Source organism: Rhinoderma darwinii, chromosome 3 (genome assembly GCF_050947455.1).
Source record: "Rhinoderma darwinii isolate aRhiDar2 chromosome 3, aRhiDar2.hap1, whole genome shotgun sequence".
In the NCBI taxonomy this organism is placed as follows: domain Eukaryota; kingdom Metazoa; phylum Chordata; class Amphibia; order Anura; family Rhinodermatidae; genus Rhinoderma; species Rhinoderma darwinii.
Window position 1 is genome coordinate 334,526,472 of NC_134689.1, and position 20,145 is coordinate 334,546,616.

The window sequence follows — 20,145 nt, forward strand, 5'->3', positions numbered from 1 at the left end:
CGAACGACTGGAGCTCGCTGCTCTGAAGGTGCCACAGCGTCAACCCCTTAAGGACGCAGCCTGTTTTGGCCTTATGGACCAGGCCAATTTTTTCAAATCTGACACTTTATGCGGTAATAACTTTGGAATGCTTTTATGTATCCAAGTGTTTCTGGGATTGTCTTCTTGTGACACAATGTACTTTATGTTAGTGGTAAAATTTGGTCGATACGTTCAGTGTTTATTTGTGAAAAACACAAATTTTTTTAGAAAAATTATCATTTTCTAAATTTAAATGTATTTGCTTGTAAGACAGACAGTAATACCACACAAAATAGTTACTAATTAACATTCCCATATGTCTACTTCATGTTGGCATAGTTTTTTGAATGTCCTTTTATTTTCTAGGATGTTACAAGGCTTATAACTTTAGCAGCAATTTCTGACATTTTCAAGAAAATTTCCAAAACTTCAATTTTTGTACGGACCAGTTCAGTTTTGAAGTGGCTCTGAGGGGCCTACATATTAGAAACCCATCCATAAAATTTCCCATTTTAAAAACTCCACCCTCAAAGTATTCATAACAACATTTAGAAAGTTTCTTTAGGCGTTTCACATTAATTAAAGCAAAATATTTTTTTTTTACTAAATTTAACTTTAATCCATTTTTTTCTGTAATACAGAATGTTTTACCAGGGAAACACAACTCAATATTTATTGCCCAGATTCTACAGTTTTTAGTAATATCCCACATGTGGTCCTAGTGTGCTACTGGACTGAAACACAGGCCTCAGAATTGAAGGAGCACCTAGTGGATTTTGGGGCCTCCTTTTTATTAGAATATATTTTAGGTACCATGTCAGGTATGAAGAGGTCTTGTGGTGCCAAAACAGTGGAAACATCCCCAAAATGACACCATTTAGCAAACTACACCCCTCAAGGATTTTTTTTTCAGGGGTATAAGGAGGATTCTGACCCCGCAGGTTTTTTGTTGAATTTAGTGGAATTAGGCCGTGAAAATGAAAATCTAAATTTTTTCCAATAACACGTAGGCATTTTCAATTTTTACAAAGAATAAAGGAGAAAAAGCACCCCAACATTTGAAAAGGAATTTCTCCCAATTATGGCAATACCACATTTGTGTTCATAAACTGCTGTTTGGATACACGGCAGAGCTCAGAAGCGAAGGAGTGTCATTTGGCTTTTGGAGTTCAAGTTTTGCTGGATTGGTTTTTGGGTGCCATATCGCATTTGCAAAACCCCTGAGGAACCCCCCAAAAGTGACCCATTTGGGAAACAACTAGTACATTTTTCTAGCGGTATATTGAGCATTTTGACCACATGGGTTTTTTGCTGAATTTATTGGAATTAGGCTGTGAAATTGAAAATCTTATTTTTTTCTAATAAAATGCAGGTTTTGCTAAGATTTTTTTCATTTTCACAATAGATAAAAGAGAAAAAGCACCATAACATTTGTAAAGCAAACTTATCTGAGCACGTCAATACTCCATATGTGGTAATAAACTGTTGTTTGGACACACGGCAGGGCTAAGAAGGGATGGAGCGCTATTTGACTTTTGGAACTCAAGTTCTGCTGGAATGGTTTTCGGGTGTCATGTTGCATTTGCAAAGACCCTGAGGGACCAAAACAGTGGAAACTTCCCAAAAGTTACCCCATTTGCCAAACTACACCCCTAAAGGAATATATCTAGCAGTATAGTGAGTATTTTGACTCCACTGCTTTTTTGCTGAATTTATTGGAATTAGGGCGTGAAAATAAAAATCTACTATTCCACTAAAATGTTTAATTTTTTCATTTACACAAGGAATAAAGGAGAAAAAGCCCCCAACATTTGTAAAGAAATTTCTCCCGAGTACGGCATATGTGGTCATAAACTGCTATTTGGACACACGACAGGGCTCAGAAAGACAGGAGCGCCATTTGGCATGCAAACTTTGCTTGATTGGTGTTTGGGCGCCATGCCGCATTTGCACTACACCCCTCTGCATTTATCTAGAAGTTTAGGGAGCATTGTGACCCCATGCGTGTTTCAAAGATTTTGTGAGAATTACGCAGTGTAAAATTAACATTTTTCCAAAAATATGTAGTTTTAGCTCCCTATTTTTTATTTTCACAAGGGTTTAATAGGTGAAAAAACTCCACACAATTTGTTACTCAATCAATACCCCATATGTGGCCCTAAAGCAGGGACGTAGCTAGGTGGGGCAGGCGGGGCATGTGCCCCGGGCGCAACTTAGAGGTGGGCGCCAACGATCAGTGTCTGCGGCCTGCCTTCTAGGTGAGCTTCTGGTCTCAGGTGCAGGGCACAGCAGCTAAGAACTGCCGCCCGACTGTAGCAGCAGCTGTAGTCTGTGCTGCTAACAAATCTCCCCTCCAGCCCCCCTCCCTACTCTTTACACCTCTCCTCGGGCTGCTGCTATCAGTCGGGACGTGAAGGAGGGAGAGGGAAGACTGTCTGCGGCACTGTGTCGGGCCATCAAGCTGCAGAACTCCTTTCACAATTATCCTACATAAAAGGTAAGTGCATGTGAGGTTACAATGTATATAATGTGTGCATGTAATGTGCATATTTGTGTGTCTGTGATGTGTACATGTGTGTATATATATATATATATATATATATATATATATAGTGTATGTGATGTGTACACATGTGTACATATAGTGTGTGATGTGTTCATGTGTGTATATATAGTGTATGTGATGTGTACATATGTATATATAGTGTGTGATGTGTACATGTGTGTATATATAGTGTGTGATGTGTACATGTGTATATATAGTGTGTGATGTGTACATGTGTGTGTATATATAGTGTATGTGATGTGTACATGTGTATATATGGTGTGTGATGTGTTCATGTGTGTATATATAGTGGGTCTGATGTGCACATGTGTGTATATATAGTGTGTGATGTGTTCATGTGTGTATTTATAGTGTGTGATGTGTACGTGTTCATGTGTGTTCATGTGTGCCTATGACTTTCAACGGAATTGCTGCAGAAATTTTCTGCAGCAATTCTGTTGTGTGTGTGGACAAACCCTAAATCCGCAGTATAAGGGCTTCTCCACACGTATTGGAATTGCTACAGAAAATTTCTGCAGCAACTAGTAGAAATTCTGCTGTGGAAAAACAGCATCATTTCTTGGGTTTTTGCTGCATAAAATGGTGCAGATTTTGCGGCGTTTTTCACAATGCTGGGGGATGGTGACATCTCTGAAGAACGCAGCCATTCAGTCCACTTTCCGCAGCAGGAATTGACATGCTGCAGTACGAAAAATACGCACCGCAGGTCAATTTCTGGTCAGAAATTTTACGCAGAGTGTGGATGGGATTTGATAAGTATCATCCACTTTGCTGCTACTGTATTTTGCTGCGTATTTTCCGTCCGCAATTTCGGATGGAAAATTCGCAGCAATTCCGTTATGTGTGGACAAGCCCAAATGCAGTAGCAACAGAGTGGATGAGATTTGAACAAATCTCACCCACACGATGAGCGGGAAAAAGGCTCAGTAATTGACCTGCGGTCCGTTTTTTTAAATCTGCAGTATGTTAATTGTATTTGCGTAAATGCTGCTTATTTGTTTCGGGTTTTCCCCAATCTAATTCAATGGGGAAGTAAAACTCGCAACGAATAGCAGATGTTGTGTTTTTTTGCGGCGGAAACGCAGTGATGCTGCTGCAAAAAACGCAACTCAGGAAAAATTGTAATCTTATACTTACCCAGAATTCTGTTTCTTTTTCCGGGCCGGCCTCCTGGGACGACGTTTCATCCCATGTGACCGCTGCAGTCAATCGCAGGCTGCAGCAGTCACATGGGATGAAACATCAACCCAGGGCTGCAGGATGTAGGAGGGAAGCGTCGCCATGGTAAGTATCCATTTTTTTTTCTGCTCAGTTTTCCGCAGCGGCCATTCCTGGTCGAAAAACTGCACCACAGGGCAGTGCTTTTACACAGCGTATCTGCCCTGTGTGAACATACCCGTACATTATATACATATAGTAGCTGCTGTCTTACAACGATACAGCTGCAAACCACGTCAACATGCTGCATTCCCACGAGTCAGCGCAGTTTTCAAATGATTGTTAATGTCCATGGAGTTTGTTTGCAGACATTAACAATCATTTAAAAACTGCACCGACTTTTGGTAAAACTGCATGTGCTGCGTGTTTTACTGGACAATGGTTGTTACGATCTGATTGTTTGCATTAAAGGTTATGTACACCTTTGAAAGGGATTTTTTTTTTTAAATGTCAGTCAGTGTGTTTTGTGCAACTTTAGAATTCGTTTTTATAAAAAAATCTTTTTACTTTTTGAGATACAGCTGCTCTGTATCGTGTATACAGAACAGCTGTATCTTACGCTGAATCCTGAACTTGTCAGGTCTGTGGGACTGATGGGTTCAGTGTCAGTGGGTCCTGTGTGTCTCTGACACGCTGTATCCACCTGTAATCTATCACATCTAAATTAGATGTGATAGATTACAGGTGGATACAGTCGACTACTCTATTGATATCGCCAATAAAACGGAAACCTTGTGAAATGGAGATAAACAGAAACCCAATTTTCATAACCAGCCAGAAACAACACAGCAGCAGCAGCCTAACATTACCGGGGTGGGTATGGACCACTGTTTTTGGCCTTCCCCAGCCTAACACTACCAGCCTGCGGCTGCCCCGGTGCCTGACCGTCAATACAGATGGTCGGGTACTGGTTCGTACCCGGCTCTTCCCAGTACCCCTCGTGGCGTTGGGTACCGGGGTAATAATGAGGGTTAGTGTTAGCCTCTGCACCGGCTAACATTAAGCCCCGCTTTAGTAATGGAGGTTGTCAATCAGCCAGCGGCCATTACTAAGGAGATGATAATAAAGTTTAAAAAAATACCAGCAAAATAGAAAAAATATTTTATTGAAATAAAAAAACAACCCCCATTAACCATTTTATTGAGAATAAAAAAACGCTGACATTGAAGTCCTCGTATCCGAAGTCCAACAACCGAACCTGTAAAAAAACACAAACACACAAAAATAATTAGTAACACATTAAGAAGCAAAATTATTATTCTTACCTTTCCTGGGTCCAGCGCTGGAGCCGCAATGTCAGCGAGCTGAGTCCTGTATCTAATCCGATCATGTGTGATACTGTCTGCTGGGCCCTATATCTAATCCTATCATGTGTGATACTGTGTGCTGAGCCACTGCATCTAATCCTATCATGTGTGATACTGTCTGCTGGGCCCTATATCTAATCCTATCATGTGTGATACTGTCTGCTGGGCCCTATATCTAATCCTATCATGTGTGATACTGTCTGCTGAGCCACTGTATCTAATCCTATCATGTGTGATACTGTCTGCTGGGCCCTATATCTAATCCAATCATGTGTGATACTGTCTGCTGGGCCCTATCTCTAATCCTATCATGTGTGATACTGTCTGCTGAGCCACTGTATCTAATCCTATCATGTGTGATACTGTCTGCTGAGCCACTGTATCTAATCCTATCATGTGTGATACTGTCTGCTGAGCCACTGTATCTAATCCTATCATGTGTGATACTGTCTGCTGAGCCACTGTATCTAATCCTATCCATAGTTGATAGGGTCGTAGTGCTATAGATATGCTATGCTGTCTCATATACACACATACTTTTTTTTTGGGCGGACACATATGTATTGGGGCTATTTCCCCTGCCATTTTAAGTCCTTAGTGACGCCCCGGGCTGCTAGTGCTGCATTGTTGGGTCACTTAGGAGACCCAGCGATCCAATAAGAACTTTTGCATCGGGGCCCATGAGCCTTTAGCTACGCCCCTGTTTGCTTGGTAATAGTTCTGTTTGGGGTTTTGTTGGTATTTCAGTTTATAATGTGGGGCACTGGCGTAGCTATAGGGGTCGCAGCGGTCGCAATTGCGACCGGGCCCCGAAGCCAGGGGGGCCCACGGCCCCCCGCACCACATCAATAAAAAGTTACTATAGTAACTCGGGCCGCGGGCCCCTGTTACTATAGTAACAGACTTTACTTACCTTCCTGGTTCCGGATCGCAGCGGAGGTCCTGACGTCAAGCGCTGTGCGCAGCGCATGACGTCACAGCGCTATGCCGCCGCGCACAGCATCGAGACGACAGAACTCGCGCCGCGGCCGAAGAGGAAGGTAAGGTTAGCCCTGACTGGCGGGGTCCGACTCCCGGGACCCGCCAATCAGCTGTTTTGAAGGGGCCGCAGCACTCGTACGAGAGCTGCTCCCCTTCATTCCTGTCACTTCATTCCAGTCACACTGTGAATCCGTGTCGGCGATTCACAGTGTGAGCGAGTAGTGAAATGAAGGGGAAGCAGCTCTCGTACGAGTGCTGCGGCCCCTTCAAAACAGCTGATTTGCGGGTCCCGGGCGACACATCAGCTATTGATGGCCTATCCTGTGGATAGGCCATCAATGTTTAGGGACTACACAACCCCGAAGCCTACGATGTAGCAGGCTTAGGGGGCCCATGAGACAGGATCACAGATTGTGTGATCCTGTCTGCTGGGCCCTGTATCTAAGCCAATCACATGGTAGGCTTAGATACATGGCCCATGCGTGATCCTGTCTGCTGGGCCCTGTATCTAAGCCTACCACACTGTAGGTTTAGATACAGGGCCCCAGCACACAGTAATCTTATACTGTATAAGATTACTGTCTGCTGGACCCTGTATCTAAGCCTACCTTGTGGTAGGCTTAGATACAGGGTCCCACAGACAGTATCACACATGGGACCTGTATCTAAGCCTTAGGGTATGTGCACAGACACTAATTACGTCCGTAATTGACGGACGTATTTCGGCCGCAAGTACCGGACCGAACACAGTGCAGGGAGCCGGGCTCCTAGCATTATACTTATGTACGATGCTAGGAGTCCCTGCCTCGCTGCAGGACAACTGTCCCGTACTGTAATCATGTTTTCAGTACGGGACAGTTGTCCGGCAGCGAGGCAGGGACTCCTAGCGTCGTACATAAGTATGATGCTAGGAGCCCGGCTCCCTGCACTGTGTTCGGTCCGGTACTTGCGGCCGAAATACGTCCGTCAATTACGGACGTAATTAGTGTGTGTGCACATACACTAACACATGTGTTACTAATCATTTTTTGTGTGTTTTCTTACAGGTTCGGTCGTTGGACTACGGCGGATTCCAGGACTACTTCGATGACAGCTTTTTTTTTTATTAATAAAATGGTTAATGAGGGTTGTGTTTTGTTTTTTTTTATTTCAATAAAATATTTTTTCTATGTCTTTGTGGTTTTTTTAAACTATATTACTACCGCCTTAGTAATGGCCGCCGGCTGATTGACAGCATCCATTGCTAAGGCGGGGCTTAGTGTTAGCCGGTGCAGAGGCTAACACTAACCCCCTTTATTACCCCGGTACCCACCGCCACCAGGGGTGCTGGGAAGAGCCGGGTACGATCCAGTACCTGACCATCTGTAGTGATGGTCGGCCACTGGGGTGGCCGCAGGCTGGTATTATCAGGAGGGGAAAGGCCAAAAACAGTGGCCCTTCCCATCCTGGTAATGCTGCCTGCTGCTGCTTTATTGTATCTGGCTGGTTATGAAAATGGGGGGGGACCCCACGTCATTTAAAAAAAAAATGAAATAAAAAATAATTGGAAAGAACGATGTCGGGTCCCCCCCAATTTTCATAACCAGCCAGATACAACACGGCAGCAGCAGGCAGCATTACAAGGGTGGGAAGGGCCACTGTTTTTGGCCTTCCCCAGCCTAATACTACCAGCCTGCGGCTACCCCGGTGCCTGCCCGTCACTACAGATGGTCGGGTACTGGTTTGTACCCGGCTCTTCCCAGTACCCCTGGTGGCGGTGGGTACCGGGGTAATAATGGGGGTTAGTGTAGCCTCTGCACCGGCTAACATTAAGCCCCGCCTTAGTAATGGAGATTGTCAATCAGCCAGCGGCCATTACTAAGGCGGTGATAATAAAGTTTAAAAAGATACAAGCACATAGAAAAAATATTTTATTGAAATAAAAAAACAACCCTCATTAACCATTTTATTGAGAATAAAAAAAACGCCGTCATTGAAGTCCTCGTATCCGAAGTCCAACAACCGAACCTGTAAAAAAAACACAAACACACAAAAATAATCAGTAACACATAAAGAAGCAAAATTATTATTCTTACCTATCCTGGGTCCAGCGCTGGAGCCGCAATGTCAGCGAGCTGGGCCCTGTATCCAATCCTATCATGTGTGATACAGTCTGCTGAGTTGTGTATCTAATCCAATCATGTATGATACTGTCTGCTGGGCCCTATATCTAATCCGATCATGTGTGATACTGTCTGCTGAGCCACTGTATCTAATCCTATCATGTGTGATACTGTCTGCTGAGCCACTGTATCTAATACTATCATGTGTGGTACTGTCTGCTGAGCCACTGTATCTAATCCTATCATGTGTGATACTGTCTGCTGGGCCACTCTATCTAATCCTATCATGTGTGATACTGTTTGCTGAGCTGTGTATCTAAAGGGTATGTTCACACGGCGGGGGTCCGTAACGGCTGAAATTACGGGGATGTTTCAGCCTGAAAACATCCCCGTAATTTCAGCCGTACCGGCATGTGCAGGCGCTTGAACGCCGCGTCAATTACGGCCGTAATTAGCGCTGCTATTCATTGGAGTCAATGAATAGCGGCTCCAATTACGGCCAAAGAAGTGACAGGTCACTTCTTCTACGCGGGCGTCTATTTACGCGCCGTCATTTGACAGCGGCGCGTAAATATACGCCTCGTGTGAACAGACAAACGTCTGCCCATTGCTTTCAATGGGCAGATGTTTGTCAGCGCTATTGAGGCGCTATTTTCAGACGTAATTCGGGGCAAAAACGCCCGAATTACGTCCGTAAATAGGCCGTGTGAACATACCCTAATCCTATCCATAGTTTATAGGGTCGTAGTGCTATAGATATGCTATGCTCTCTCCTATACACACATTTTTTTGGGGCGGACACATATGTATTGGGGCTATTTCCCCTGACATTTTAAGCCCTGAGGGTATGTTCACACGGCAGCGTCTGTCACGGCTGAAATTACTGTGCTGTTTTCAGGAGAAAACAGCACCGTAATTTCATCCGTAATGGCATGTGCAGGCGTCTTTTGCTGCGTCCATTACGGAAGTAATTGAAGCTGGTTTTCCATGGAGTCCATGGAAAACGGCTCCATTTACGTCTGAAGAAGTGACAGGCACTTTTTTACGCGCCGCCTGTTGACAGCGGCGCGTAAAAAAAAATGACCGTCGGCACAGAACATCGTAAGACCCATTCAAATGAATGGGCAGATGTTTTCCGACGCTTTTGAGCCGCATTTTCGGACGTAATTCAATGCTAAAACGCCAGAATTACGTCCGTAAATAGTGTGTGTGAATCCAGCCTTAGTGACGCCCCGGCTGCTAGTGCTGCATTGTTGGGTCACTTAGGAGACCCAGCGATGCAGCTGAAAGCGGACCGTCGGCCATGAGAAGTTTTTTGCGGGGGGGGGGGGGGCAGTAAGAATTTTTGCATCGGGGCCCATGAGCCTCTAGCTACGCCCCTGATGTGGGGGCATATGTAAGCTGTGCGGAGAACGTCAGGGTATAATAAGAGGGTATAATAATGTGGTAAATAAATAATAATCCGCAGATATGTGGCCAGTGTCGCACTGATAAATGGTGCCCAATCTTATGCGCTTTTGAAACACTGCACATTTTGTGTCGCCATATTCTGAGAGACAGAACTTTTTAATTTTTTTCCCAATGGAGCTCTGTTAGAGCTTATTTTTTGCGGCACAATCTGTAGTTTTCATTGGTACCATTTTGGGGTACATGCAACTTTTTGATCACTGTTTATTCCTTTTTTTGGCAAGCAAGTTGACCAAAAACCAGCAATTCTGACAATGTTTTTTATTCTTTTTTTTTTCTACAGTGTTAACCGTGGGCATTTAAGTGACATTTTTATTTTATTCTGCGGGTCGATATGATTACGGCGATACCATATGTATATCTTATTTTTGATGTTTTGTAGTATTTGCACAATAAATTCACTTTTTAAAAAAAAACATTTTTTGTGTCTTCATATTCTGAGAGCCATAAATTTTCCATCAAAAAAGCTGTGTAAGGGCATGGCCACACGTGGCGGATTTCCTCCGCAACTGTCCGCATCAATGCCGCACCTAATCCGGGTTGCGGATTACGGCTGCGGATCTGCCCAAAATGTGCAGAAAATTGATGCGGACTAGCTGCTGCGGACTGCGGGAAAAGTGCTTCCCTTCTCTCTATCAGTGCAGGATAGAGAGAAGGGACAGCACTTTCCCTAGTGAAAGTAAACAAATTTCATACTTACCGGCCGTTGTCTTGGTGACGCGTCCCTCTTTCGGCATCCAGCCCGACCTCCCTGCATGACGCGCCAGTCCATGTGACCGCTGCAGCCGGTGCTTGGCCTGTGATTGGCTGCAGCCGTCACTTAGACTGAAACGTCATCCTGGGAGGCCGGACTGGAGACAGAAGCAGGGAGTTCTCGGTAAGTATGAACTTCTATTTTTTTACAGGTTGCTGTATATTGGGATCGGTAGTCACTGTCCCGGGTGCAGAAACAGTTACTGCCGATCGCTTAACTCTTTCAGCACCCTGGACAGTGACTATTTACAGACGTCTCCTAGCAACGCTCCCGTCATTACGGGAGCCCCATTGACTTCCTCAGTCTGGCTGTAGACCTAGAAATACATAGGTCCAGCCAGAATGAAGAAATGTCAAGTTAAAAAAGCAAGACGCATCCGCAGCACACATAACATGTGCATGACAGCTGCGGACTTCATTGCGGAAATTAGAATCTCCATTGAAGTCAATGGAGAAATTCCGCCATGAGTCCGCCACTGCTCCGCAACAGACAGAGCATGCTGCGGACACCAAATTCCGCTCCGCAGCCTATGCTCCGCAGCGGAATTTTACGCATCGTCTAAACGAACACTGCTAAATTAAAGTGGAAGTCAATGGACAAACGGCTCCGCTGCGGATTAACGCTGCGGAGTGTCCGCAGCGGAATTTAAGTGAAATTCCGCCACGTGTGAACCCAGCCTAAGGGCTTGTTTATTGCAGGACAGGTTGTAGTTTTTAGTGGTACAATTTTGGGGTACATGTGACTCTTTGAATCACTTTTTATTCTGTTTTGGGAGGGGTGGTGACCAAAAAACAGAGATTCTGGAATTGTTTTTAATTTTTTTTATGGTGTTTGTGCGGGAACAATAAAAAGTTATATTTTTATTGTTTGGGCTATTACGGACGCAGCGATACCAAATATGTGTATTTTTTTTAATGTTTTCAGTTTTTTCCTATAATAAAAGTCTTATTATTGGAAAATAGGCAGTTATTGTTTTTTTAACTTGAAACTTGTTTTTTTAGGACATTTTTATTAACTTTTACATATGTAGTGCAGTGTATTAGAGCGGTCAGTCATACACTGACAGCAAGCCTATTAGACTCCGCCTCTGGGCAGGGCCTAATATGCTTCTGTACTAGGCTGATTTGGAAGATATTTTAGGCCTTCGGTTGCCATAGCAACCATTGGCACCCCCGTGGGTGCCGATCTAACCACCTAGATGCAGCGATCGCTTTTGATCGCTGCATCTAAGCGGATAATCGGCAGGATCGGAGGCTAGCGGTCCTGTCCATTACAGCAGGGTGTCAGCTGTGACAAACAGCTGACACCCTCAGATGATAGCGCAGGCTCAGCTTCTGAGCCTGCGGCATCTTCTTGGCCCTGACTGCAAACCTTTTTGGCCACGCAAACGGGCGCCGCCTAAAAGGCTTACATACTTGGCAGACCAGGAGGCCATTGTTAGGCCCCTGGTCGCCATGGCAACCATCGGCACCACTGCAACTGCATTGTAGGGGTGCCGACAGGCCAGAAACCAACTAGATGCAGCAATCGCTTTTGATCTCTGCATCTAAGGGGTTAACCGACTCGACAGGAGGCTAGCTCTGGTCCTGGCCACTACAGCAGGGTGCCAGCTGTAATATACATCTGACACCCACTGGTGATGTTGCTGGCTCAGCTTCTAAGCCGGCACCATCACGTACAGTTATGTGGGAAAGCGCTGAGGCACTAGCGCCCACGACGTAACTGTACGTGATTGAGCGGGAATAGGTTAAAGCAATGTTGCAGCCCTTTTATTCTTAGGAATGGTGGGGGCCCACTGGTCGGACCCGCACTGATTTATAGTGATGGCATATCCTAGCGATATTATCACTTTATAAGATGGGAATACACCTTTAAGACCACAAGATGGCAGCATTGTCATAAAAACAATCATATGCTAAAATATAGTGTAGTACCGTGTTAGCCAGAAACAATACACAATGTTAAAGAGAACCTTTCACCTCCCCATACATGTGCAGCTGAGTGCAGCATGTAATGTTGAGGGCTGCACAAACCCTGGGGCAATTTACATTTTTTTTTTCTACCTCCCACCGTTATTTTGATATTGGTGCCGTTATATTTGGTGCCCGATATTTAAATAACCCCCTGAACAGTCAACGGGGCATGTACTGTCAAGGGGGCGTGTTACTATGGCTGTGACACTGTCCAATCAGGCATTTATTAAGGGGTGTAGTGAGCATTTTCACCCCACAGGTCTTTTCCATAAATGATTGCTCTGCGGATGGCGCAAAGTAAAAATGTAAATTTTTCCCCAGATATGCCAACTCAGTGTCAAATATGTCGTGCCCAGCTTATGCCACTGGAGAGACACACCCCAAAAATTGTTAAAAGGGTTCTCCCGGGTATGGCGATACCATATATGTGGAAATAAACTGCTGTTTGGGCACGCTGTAGGGCCCAGATGGGTGGGAGCGCCATTTGGCTTTTCCTTGGTAGTAGTTTTGTTTGAGTATTGCTGGTGTTTCCATTTATAATGTGGGGGTACATGTAAGCTGGGCAGAGTACATCAGGGGCATAGTGAGGTGGTATAATAATGGGGTAAACAATAAAATAATCCATAGATGTGTGTTACACTGTGAAGAATCCTTTCTGCACAGGCCGGAGTTGCACTGATAAACGGTGTCTTTACTTATCCCCCTTTTGGTCCACACTCCGCACCTTTGCAGTTTGGGGAATTTTGCTGGGAAGTGTTGTCCTGGTATAATACGGGCACCCTCACTTCCAGCAGGTATGTTTGGGCCCTTCCATTCCTGGTTCCCTAATTTTAGGGCCCCGATAAATCGCCTCTTGAAACAGACAAAACATTCCCCACTGATCTACACAACCGCATATTTTTATTTCATGACTTATTGGATCCTTAACTAATTTTATTTTTTCATAGACGTAGTGGTATAAGGGTCTGTTTTTTTGCCGCTATGAGCTGTAGTTTTTATTGGTACCATTTTGGGGTACATTCGACTTTTTGATCACTTTTTATCCTATTTTTTTAGAGGCAAGGTGACCAAAAGACAGCAATTCTTGCATAGTTTTTTAAGTTTTCTTTATACAGCGTTCACCATGCGTTATGAATTGCATGTTGACTGATTCCGGCGATACCTAATTTATAGGACTTTTTTATGTTTTACAACTATTTGCACAATAAAATTACTTTTGTAAAAAGAATGTATTTTTTCTGTCGCCATGTTGTGAGAACCATAACTTTTTAATTTTTTTGTTGAAGGAGCTGTATGAGGGCTTGTTTTTTGCGAGACGAGCTATAGTTTTTATAGGCACCATTTTTGGATACATGCGACTTTTTGATCACTTTTTATTTCAATTTTTGTAGGGCAAAGTGACCAAAAAACAGAAATTCGGGCATTATTTTTTACGATTTTTTTACGCCGTTCACCGCGTGGAATAAATAACATAATATTTTTATCGTTTAGGCCGTTACGGTCGCGGTGATACCAAATATGTATGGTTTATTTATTTTTTTCAATACTAAAGGACCTGATAAGGGAAAAAGGGCGATTGTGTTTTGTTTTGTTTTATTTTATTATATTTTTTAAATTTTTTTTTAAATTCACTTTTTTTTTACACTTTACTTTAGTCCCACTAGGGGACTTGAAGGTTCAACTGTCAGATTTTTTTTCTAATACATTGCACTACCTATGTAGTGCAATGTATTAGATCCGTTAGTCATTCACTGACAGCAAGTCAATTAGGCTTCGCTTCCGGGCGGGGCCTAATCAGCTTCCGTAATGGCAGACAGGAGGCCATTGTTAGGTCTCCTGGTGTCATAATAGCAGTCGGCAGTCATGCGATTGCAGGGCACAGCTGGCGATCTGCTAAAAACAACAAAGATGCAGTGATCGCATCCGATCGCTGCATCTGAGAGGTTAATGGCAGGGATCAGAGCTAGCTCCGGTTCCTGCCGTTACAGGTGGATGTCAGCTGTAACATACTGCTGACATTCTCTGCTGATACGCCGGCTCATCTCCTGAGCCGGCGCCATCTTGCCAACGGCTACGGAAGCCCTTCAGGCCCCGCCTCCGGGCGGGGGCTGGCAGTTTTCCGCGCTAGGCACACCAGGAGGCCACTATTAGGCCTCCGGTTGCCATTGCAGCCACCGACACCCCAGCGATTTCATTGCTGGGGTGTCGATGAGCTGCAAACACCTTAAATGCAGTGATCGCTTTTGATGGCTGCATTTAAGGGGTTAATGGCGGGGATCGCAGCTAACTTCGGTCCCCGCCGTTACAGCAGGATGTCAGCTGTAAGATACAGCTGACATCCGGGGACTTCTGAGCCGGTGCCATGCATTTGTCGTAAGTATACAACATTTTGCGGGAAGCACTGGCTGTCCATGTCGTATACTTACGACAAATGTCGGGAAGGGGTTAAATACTTTTATGTAAAAAAAAAAAGACAAAAGTATAGTAGGTATAATGCCTTTATTGGCTAACCCAAAAAATTATAAATGCAAGTTTTCAGAGCACAAAGGCCCGTTCTTCAGGCAAGTTTACAAATTAATGACTTATTACTGAATTTAGCAGTAATAGTAATTTGAGCACACTATTGCAAGCAGAGGTCTAAATGCTTACCATTCTGCTTCATCTGGCAACCTCAGGCACCAGGGCCCTGGTACAACTGTAACCTCCTATATTTATAACTACTTACACTACAAAAAAATGTGTGCAAAAACTGCACTGTGAAAACCCAGTTTAAAGCACCTAAAACGTAGGCTAGAAAGATGATAACGCCACTAAAATAACCGTTGTACAACTGTGGCTTCATGCAACAGTTGCACATCCATAAGAATGTACTCCAATTAAAAAACGTCCACAACTAAGAGATAGGGGAGTATGAGTTTTTTTTAACGGTTTGGGTGGTACCCAGACACTATCTACAGGTGGGGCTGTGTGTCACTATCTACAAATGAAGGAGAGTGGCACTAACTTTAAAGGGTAGAGTGTGGCACTATTTGCAAGGAGGAGTGTAGCACTATCTACAAGGGGGTGTGTGGCACTATCTACAAGGGGACTGTTTGGCACTATCTACAGGGGACAGTGTGGCACTCAGTGGCGTAACTACCACTGTAGCAGCCGTAGCTGACCCCGACCAATCAGCTTCGGCAGACAGTAATATTAATCTTACTCTACTCTTCGGCCGCAGAGGAGGTCCCCACTCCATCCAGGGTCGGGATGTTGTGTGCAGCGCATAGCGTCGTGACATCATGCGCTTCGCACATCGCTGTGACGTCAGGACCTCCGTTGCGCTCCGGAGAGAGGGGCTAAGTACTGTCAGTTACTATAGTAACAGGGGCCCGTGTAGTTTATTACATAGGCCCCAGTTACTGTAGTAACTTTTCATTGACGTGGTGCGGGGGCCCGGTCGCAATTACGACCCCTATAGTTACGCCACTGGGGGGAGCTTTATGTGAGGCACTATCTAGAGAGGTGGGCTATATGTGGAGAACTATCTATAGAGGGAGCTATATGTAGGACAGCACCGTGGCCTAGTGGTTAGCACTATTGCCTTGCAGCTCTGGAGTCCATATAAGGTGCTGGGAAGACACGTAGGCCGGCGTGATAATGTCACTCCATCACGCTGGTCTGCTCATGTGTCCCAATCGAAGTCTATGCAGTGCTCCGTCCGTCGCAAGAACAGGGCAGGGTGAGTACAATATATATTTTTGGTGGGGCTGTGTGGCACTATATACAAGCGGGGAGCATGGTGGCACTATATACAAGGGGGGAGCAGGGTGGTACTATATACAAGGGGGGAGCAGGGTGACAGTATATACAAGGGGGGAGCAGGGTGGCACTATATACAAGGGGGGAGGAGGGTGGCACTATATATTAGGGGGGCTGTGTGGCACTATACACAAGGGGGAGCTGTGTGGCACTATATACAAGGGGATGTGTGGCACTACTAAGGGGGGGCTGGGTGACACTATCTACTAGAGGGCTGTATGGCACTATTCACAAGGGGGAGGGCTGTGGCGCTATCTACAGTGGGCTGTGTGTAGCGCAATCTACAGGGGTCTATGTGTGGCACTATCTACTAAGGGGGGCTGTGTGGTAATATCTACTAAGGGTGGGCTGTGTGGCACTGTATACAAGGGAGGGGGGCTGTGTGGCACTATATACAGGGGGTGCTGTATGGCACTATCTACAGGGGGCTGTATGGCACTATCTACAAGCGGAAGGTGAGGTGCGTTCTCTCCAACTGGTATGTGACACTGTCTACAGGGGGAGCTGTATAGCACGGTCTACAGGTGGGCTGCATGGCACAATCTACAGGGGGCACTATCTATAAGGGGGCTGCATGTGGCACCTAGAGGGGGCCCCAGTCAAAAATTTGCAATGGGGCCCAGTCTTTCCTAGTTAGGTCCCTGGTGGCACTATCTACAGGGGGGTATGTGGCACTAACTACAGGGGGCTCTGTGGCACAATCTACAGAGGGTACTGTGGCACTATCTATAGAGGGCACTATGGCATTATCTACAGGGGGGCCGTGCGTCACTATCTACAGGGGGACCGTGTGTCATCTAAAGGGGGGCCATGTGGCAAGATCTACAGGGGGCTGTGTGTGGCACTATCCAGAAGGGGGGCCATGCGGCACTATCTACAGGGGGCTGTGTGTGGCACTATCCACAGGGGGCACTGTGGCAATATCTACAGGGAGCTCTGTGTTGCACTATCTACTGGGGACAGTGTGGGGCACCATCTACAAGGGGTACTGAGTATGGCACTATCTACGCTGGTTTTTACGCTACGAGTAGTGGTCAGCACTTATCGCCTAGCCCTAGTGATAAAGTGAGACATCATCTGCTTGTATACAACCAGAGAGAGTTATCTGGCCACCAAACTAGTGCAGAAATTTTTATTCCTTTATTTGTATGCAGAATTCTAGGAAAAAAAGCCATGTCCCATTAGCCACACCCTCCAGATAAATCACACCTCCATAAGACACACCCAAAGTGTCCCTGGAAAAAAAATTCAAATGTTGCCAACTATGGTGGTCATTTCTCCTGTGTGACTGACTTCCTGTGAACTACAGGATTACATCATTACCTATCAAATCCCTCCTGACAGCTCTAAGACCCCTCCCCACCCAGCTCCATCCCCTTGCTCTTTTGTATGACCACCCTCCTCATACATATAGTGCTGCTGAAGAGATTATTTCTGCTTTATCTAGGGGGCAGAAGTTCAGTGATACAATAGATGAGTCCCTACAATGATTAGCTGCAATTATAAAACTCCCCTGACTCACACTGCCTGCCTATACTATATCTGAGTGCTGTGTGAAGAGAGTCCAGTGTATTCCTATGCGATGCAGCTCTTCGCTGTCTCCTGCTTGCAAGAGTTGACATGGATAAATCTATCACTAGCAGGAGGCAGTGGAAATAGGCTGAAGAGGCATCACATAGAACACCTTAATCCAAAAGTAGAGGCAGCACTCCAATGGTATAGAAAAATCCAAAATGTATTCACCCAACATACAGGCAATGTTTCACCTTCCCATTGAAGGCATTTTCAAGCTTGAAAATGCCTTCAATGGGCGGGTGACACGTTTCCTGTATGTTGGGTGAATCAACTTTGGATTTTTCTATACCATTGGAGTGCTGCCTCTACTTTTGGATTGTGGTCTAATTTCGGTTTGAGGTATTTTGTCAAGATTCCTCTGAGGATAGCACCCACCATATGCTACAGTGCATCTCCTATATCTCGTTTGTTACATAGAACACCTTGATACTCTACAGTGTGAGTACAGAAGTTGTAAGTCACTGATCTATCACTTGCTGTACTTAGATAGAACTCAGAGCAGAGCAAGTGCAGTGTGGCAAGACTCCGTCCCCTCTGCCTCTGCAAAGCCAGAAGCATGATGGGAAATGTAAGCTGCATTAGGGGAACCATATCAGAGGGGAAGAAGGAACCAAAATTGCATACTGTCACGTTGGGTACGTGGACCCACTAGGCCGTACCGCCTTGACGATAATGCAGCTAGCCAACAGGTCACAGTCTATAGTTTGTATAGTGTACCTGTGGCAGCTCGGACAGTAGCAAGGCAGGCTCGGCTGGGACTAGGCAGCAGGTAGACGTCAGGTGTGGAGTAGCAGGACAGGCGTGGAATACAGCACAGCACGACTACAGCTCAGCATGGCACTTGACCAGAATAGCACAGGATACAGGTATGGGGAACACTGGGAACTGGAAAACATTAGGAGACCATTTGCATAGACAAACTTTGGATAAGACAAACAACGCTCAGGCATTGCAGGGAGTGGCACACCCCTTCTTATAGCCCAGGGTGCTCTGGGAGCAATCAGCTCAATCTCCCACTTGCGTGCGCTTTGGCTTCTTAAGTCTGGACTGAGCGTGCGAGCGCACCCTTGTGGTCACTGTGAGACAGGACGGCCGTATGTGCAGACATCTCTGGAGAGAAGGGCGTCGACTGGATGGAAGGAGTTCGTGGTCAGCGACCACAGACGTTACACATACAACTCATAAATGGCACATTAAAATACCAAAACAGGTATACTCAAGGCACACACAAGAGCCTTTACATTATTCTTTATTAATAGCCTATGCTGCACTATATAGGCAAAAAAAATTGCTGGAGTGTTTCTTTAAATGTAGAAAACCGCTTCTTTGGTTGTGAAAATGTATTTTCCTGAATAGGATTTAGGCAGATTGGAAGTGGAACCTGGTTATAAGTACAGGTCTTGGTGTGTAGTTTCCAGAACAGTCTAGAAAATGAAATATGTATTTGGTACACAAGGCCCATAATGTATATGAGTTTCGGTAATTACATGTCTATAACTGGTCTAATGCCCCTCCTGTTCCAGTCTTTTTTTGCAGAGCGCTTTTTCGCTTTATTCGATTCCGACAGCAGTGGCTCCATCAGCTTGGATGAGTTACTGAAGGCTTTTAACCTGCTAATACATGGAAGTGATACCGACAAACTGCAATTCCTATTCCAAGTATATGACGTCGATGGTAATTGTATGGGGCTCTCGGGACTGCAGTCTGTGTTAACAACATACTGTGATCACAATGCAATATAGCTTTGCACTAAAATCTATGGATCCTATGTATTAACACTGAAAGACTCTGTCGCTATAGTCATCTGTCAGTTTCATTTCATTTTCCAGTGCAGCATAAAAGTTGAAGCGTAGAAGGAATGATGGTTATGGGCAGCAAGGCCACTTTTTCTGAGACTGGTTTGATACATGAGGCCCTACTAAGATATATCACTGGGATAACCCATCTACGTCGAATCGGTGAAGGTCTGACTGCTGTGATTATAATGGGCCGATCATTTTCCTAGTGCCACTGTGACTTTGCTCACAGAAGTCAGGCCCCACTAATCGGGTATTGATGGCATACCCTAGCCATTTGCTACCAATGTGTATCCTGAGACAACCAATTTTAACCCCTTCATATCTTGAGACACACCCTCAAAGTGTCAAACAAATCTAACTTAGGCTTCATTTACACGAGCGTGTGTGTTTTGCGCACGCAAAAAAACGCAGCGTTTTGCGTGCGCAAAAGGCACTTGACAGCTCCCTGTGTCATCAGTGTATGATGCGCGGCTGCGTGATTTTCGCGCAGCCGCCATCATAGAGATGAGGCTAGTCGACGTCAGTCACTGTCCAGGGTGCTGAAAGAGTTAACTGATCGGCAGTAACTCTTTCAGCACCCT

The 20,145-nt window shown here is 45.2% G+C and overlaps 1 protein-coding gene across 1 annotated transcript in view; it reads left to right on the top strand.

Moving 5' to 3' along the window:
* NOX5 (NADPH oxidase 5) overlaps positions 1 to 20,145 on the top strand; it is a 66,007-nt gene that overhangs the window by 1,759 nt on the left and 44,103 nt on the right. Inside the window, exon 2 of the mRNA XM_075855303.1 lies at positions 19,289 to 19,439. Within this exon, the coding sequence (XP_075711418.1) occupies positions 19,289 to 19,439 (151 nt within the window). The remainder of the gene's footprint in view (positions 1 to 19,288; positions 19,440 to 20,145) is intronic.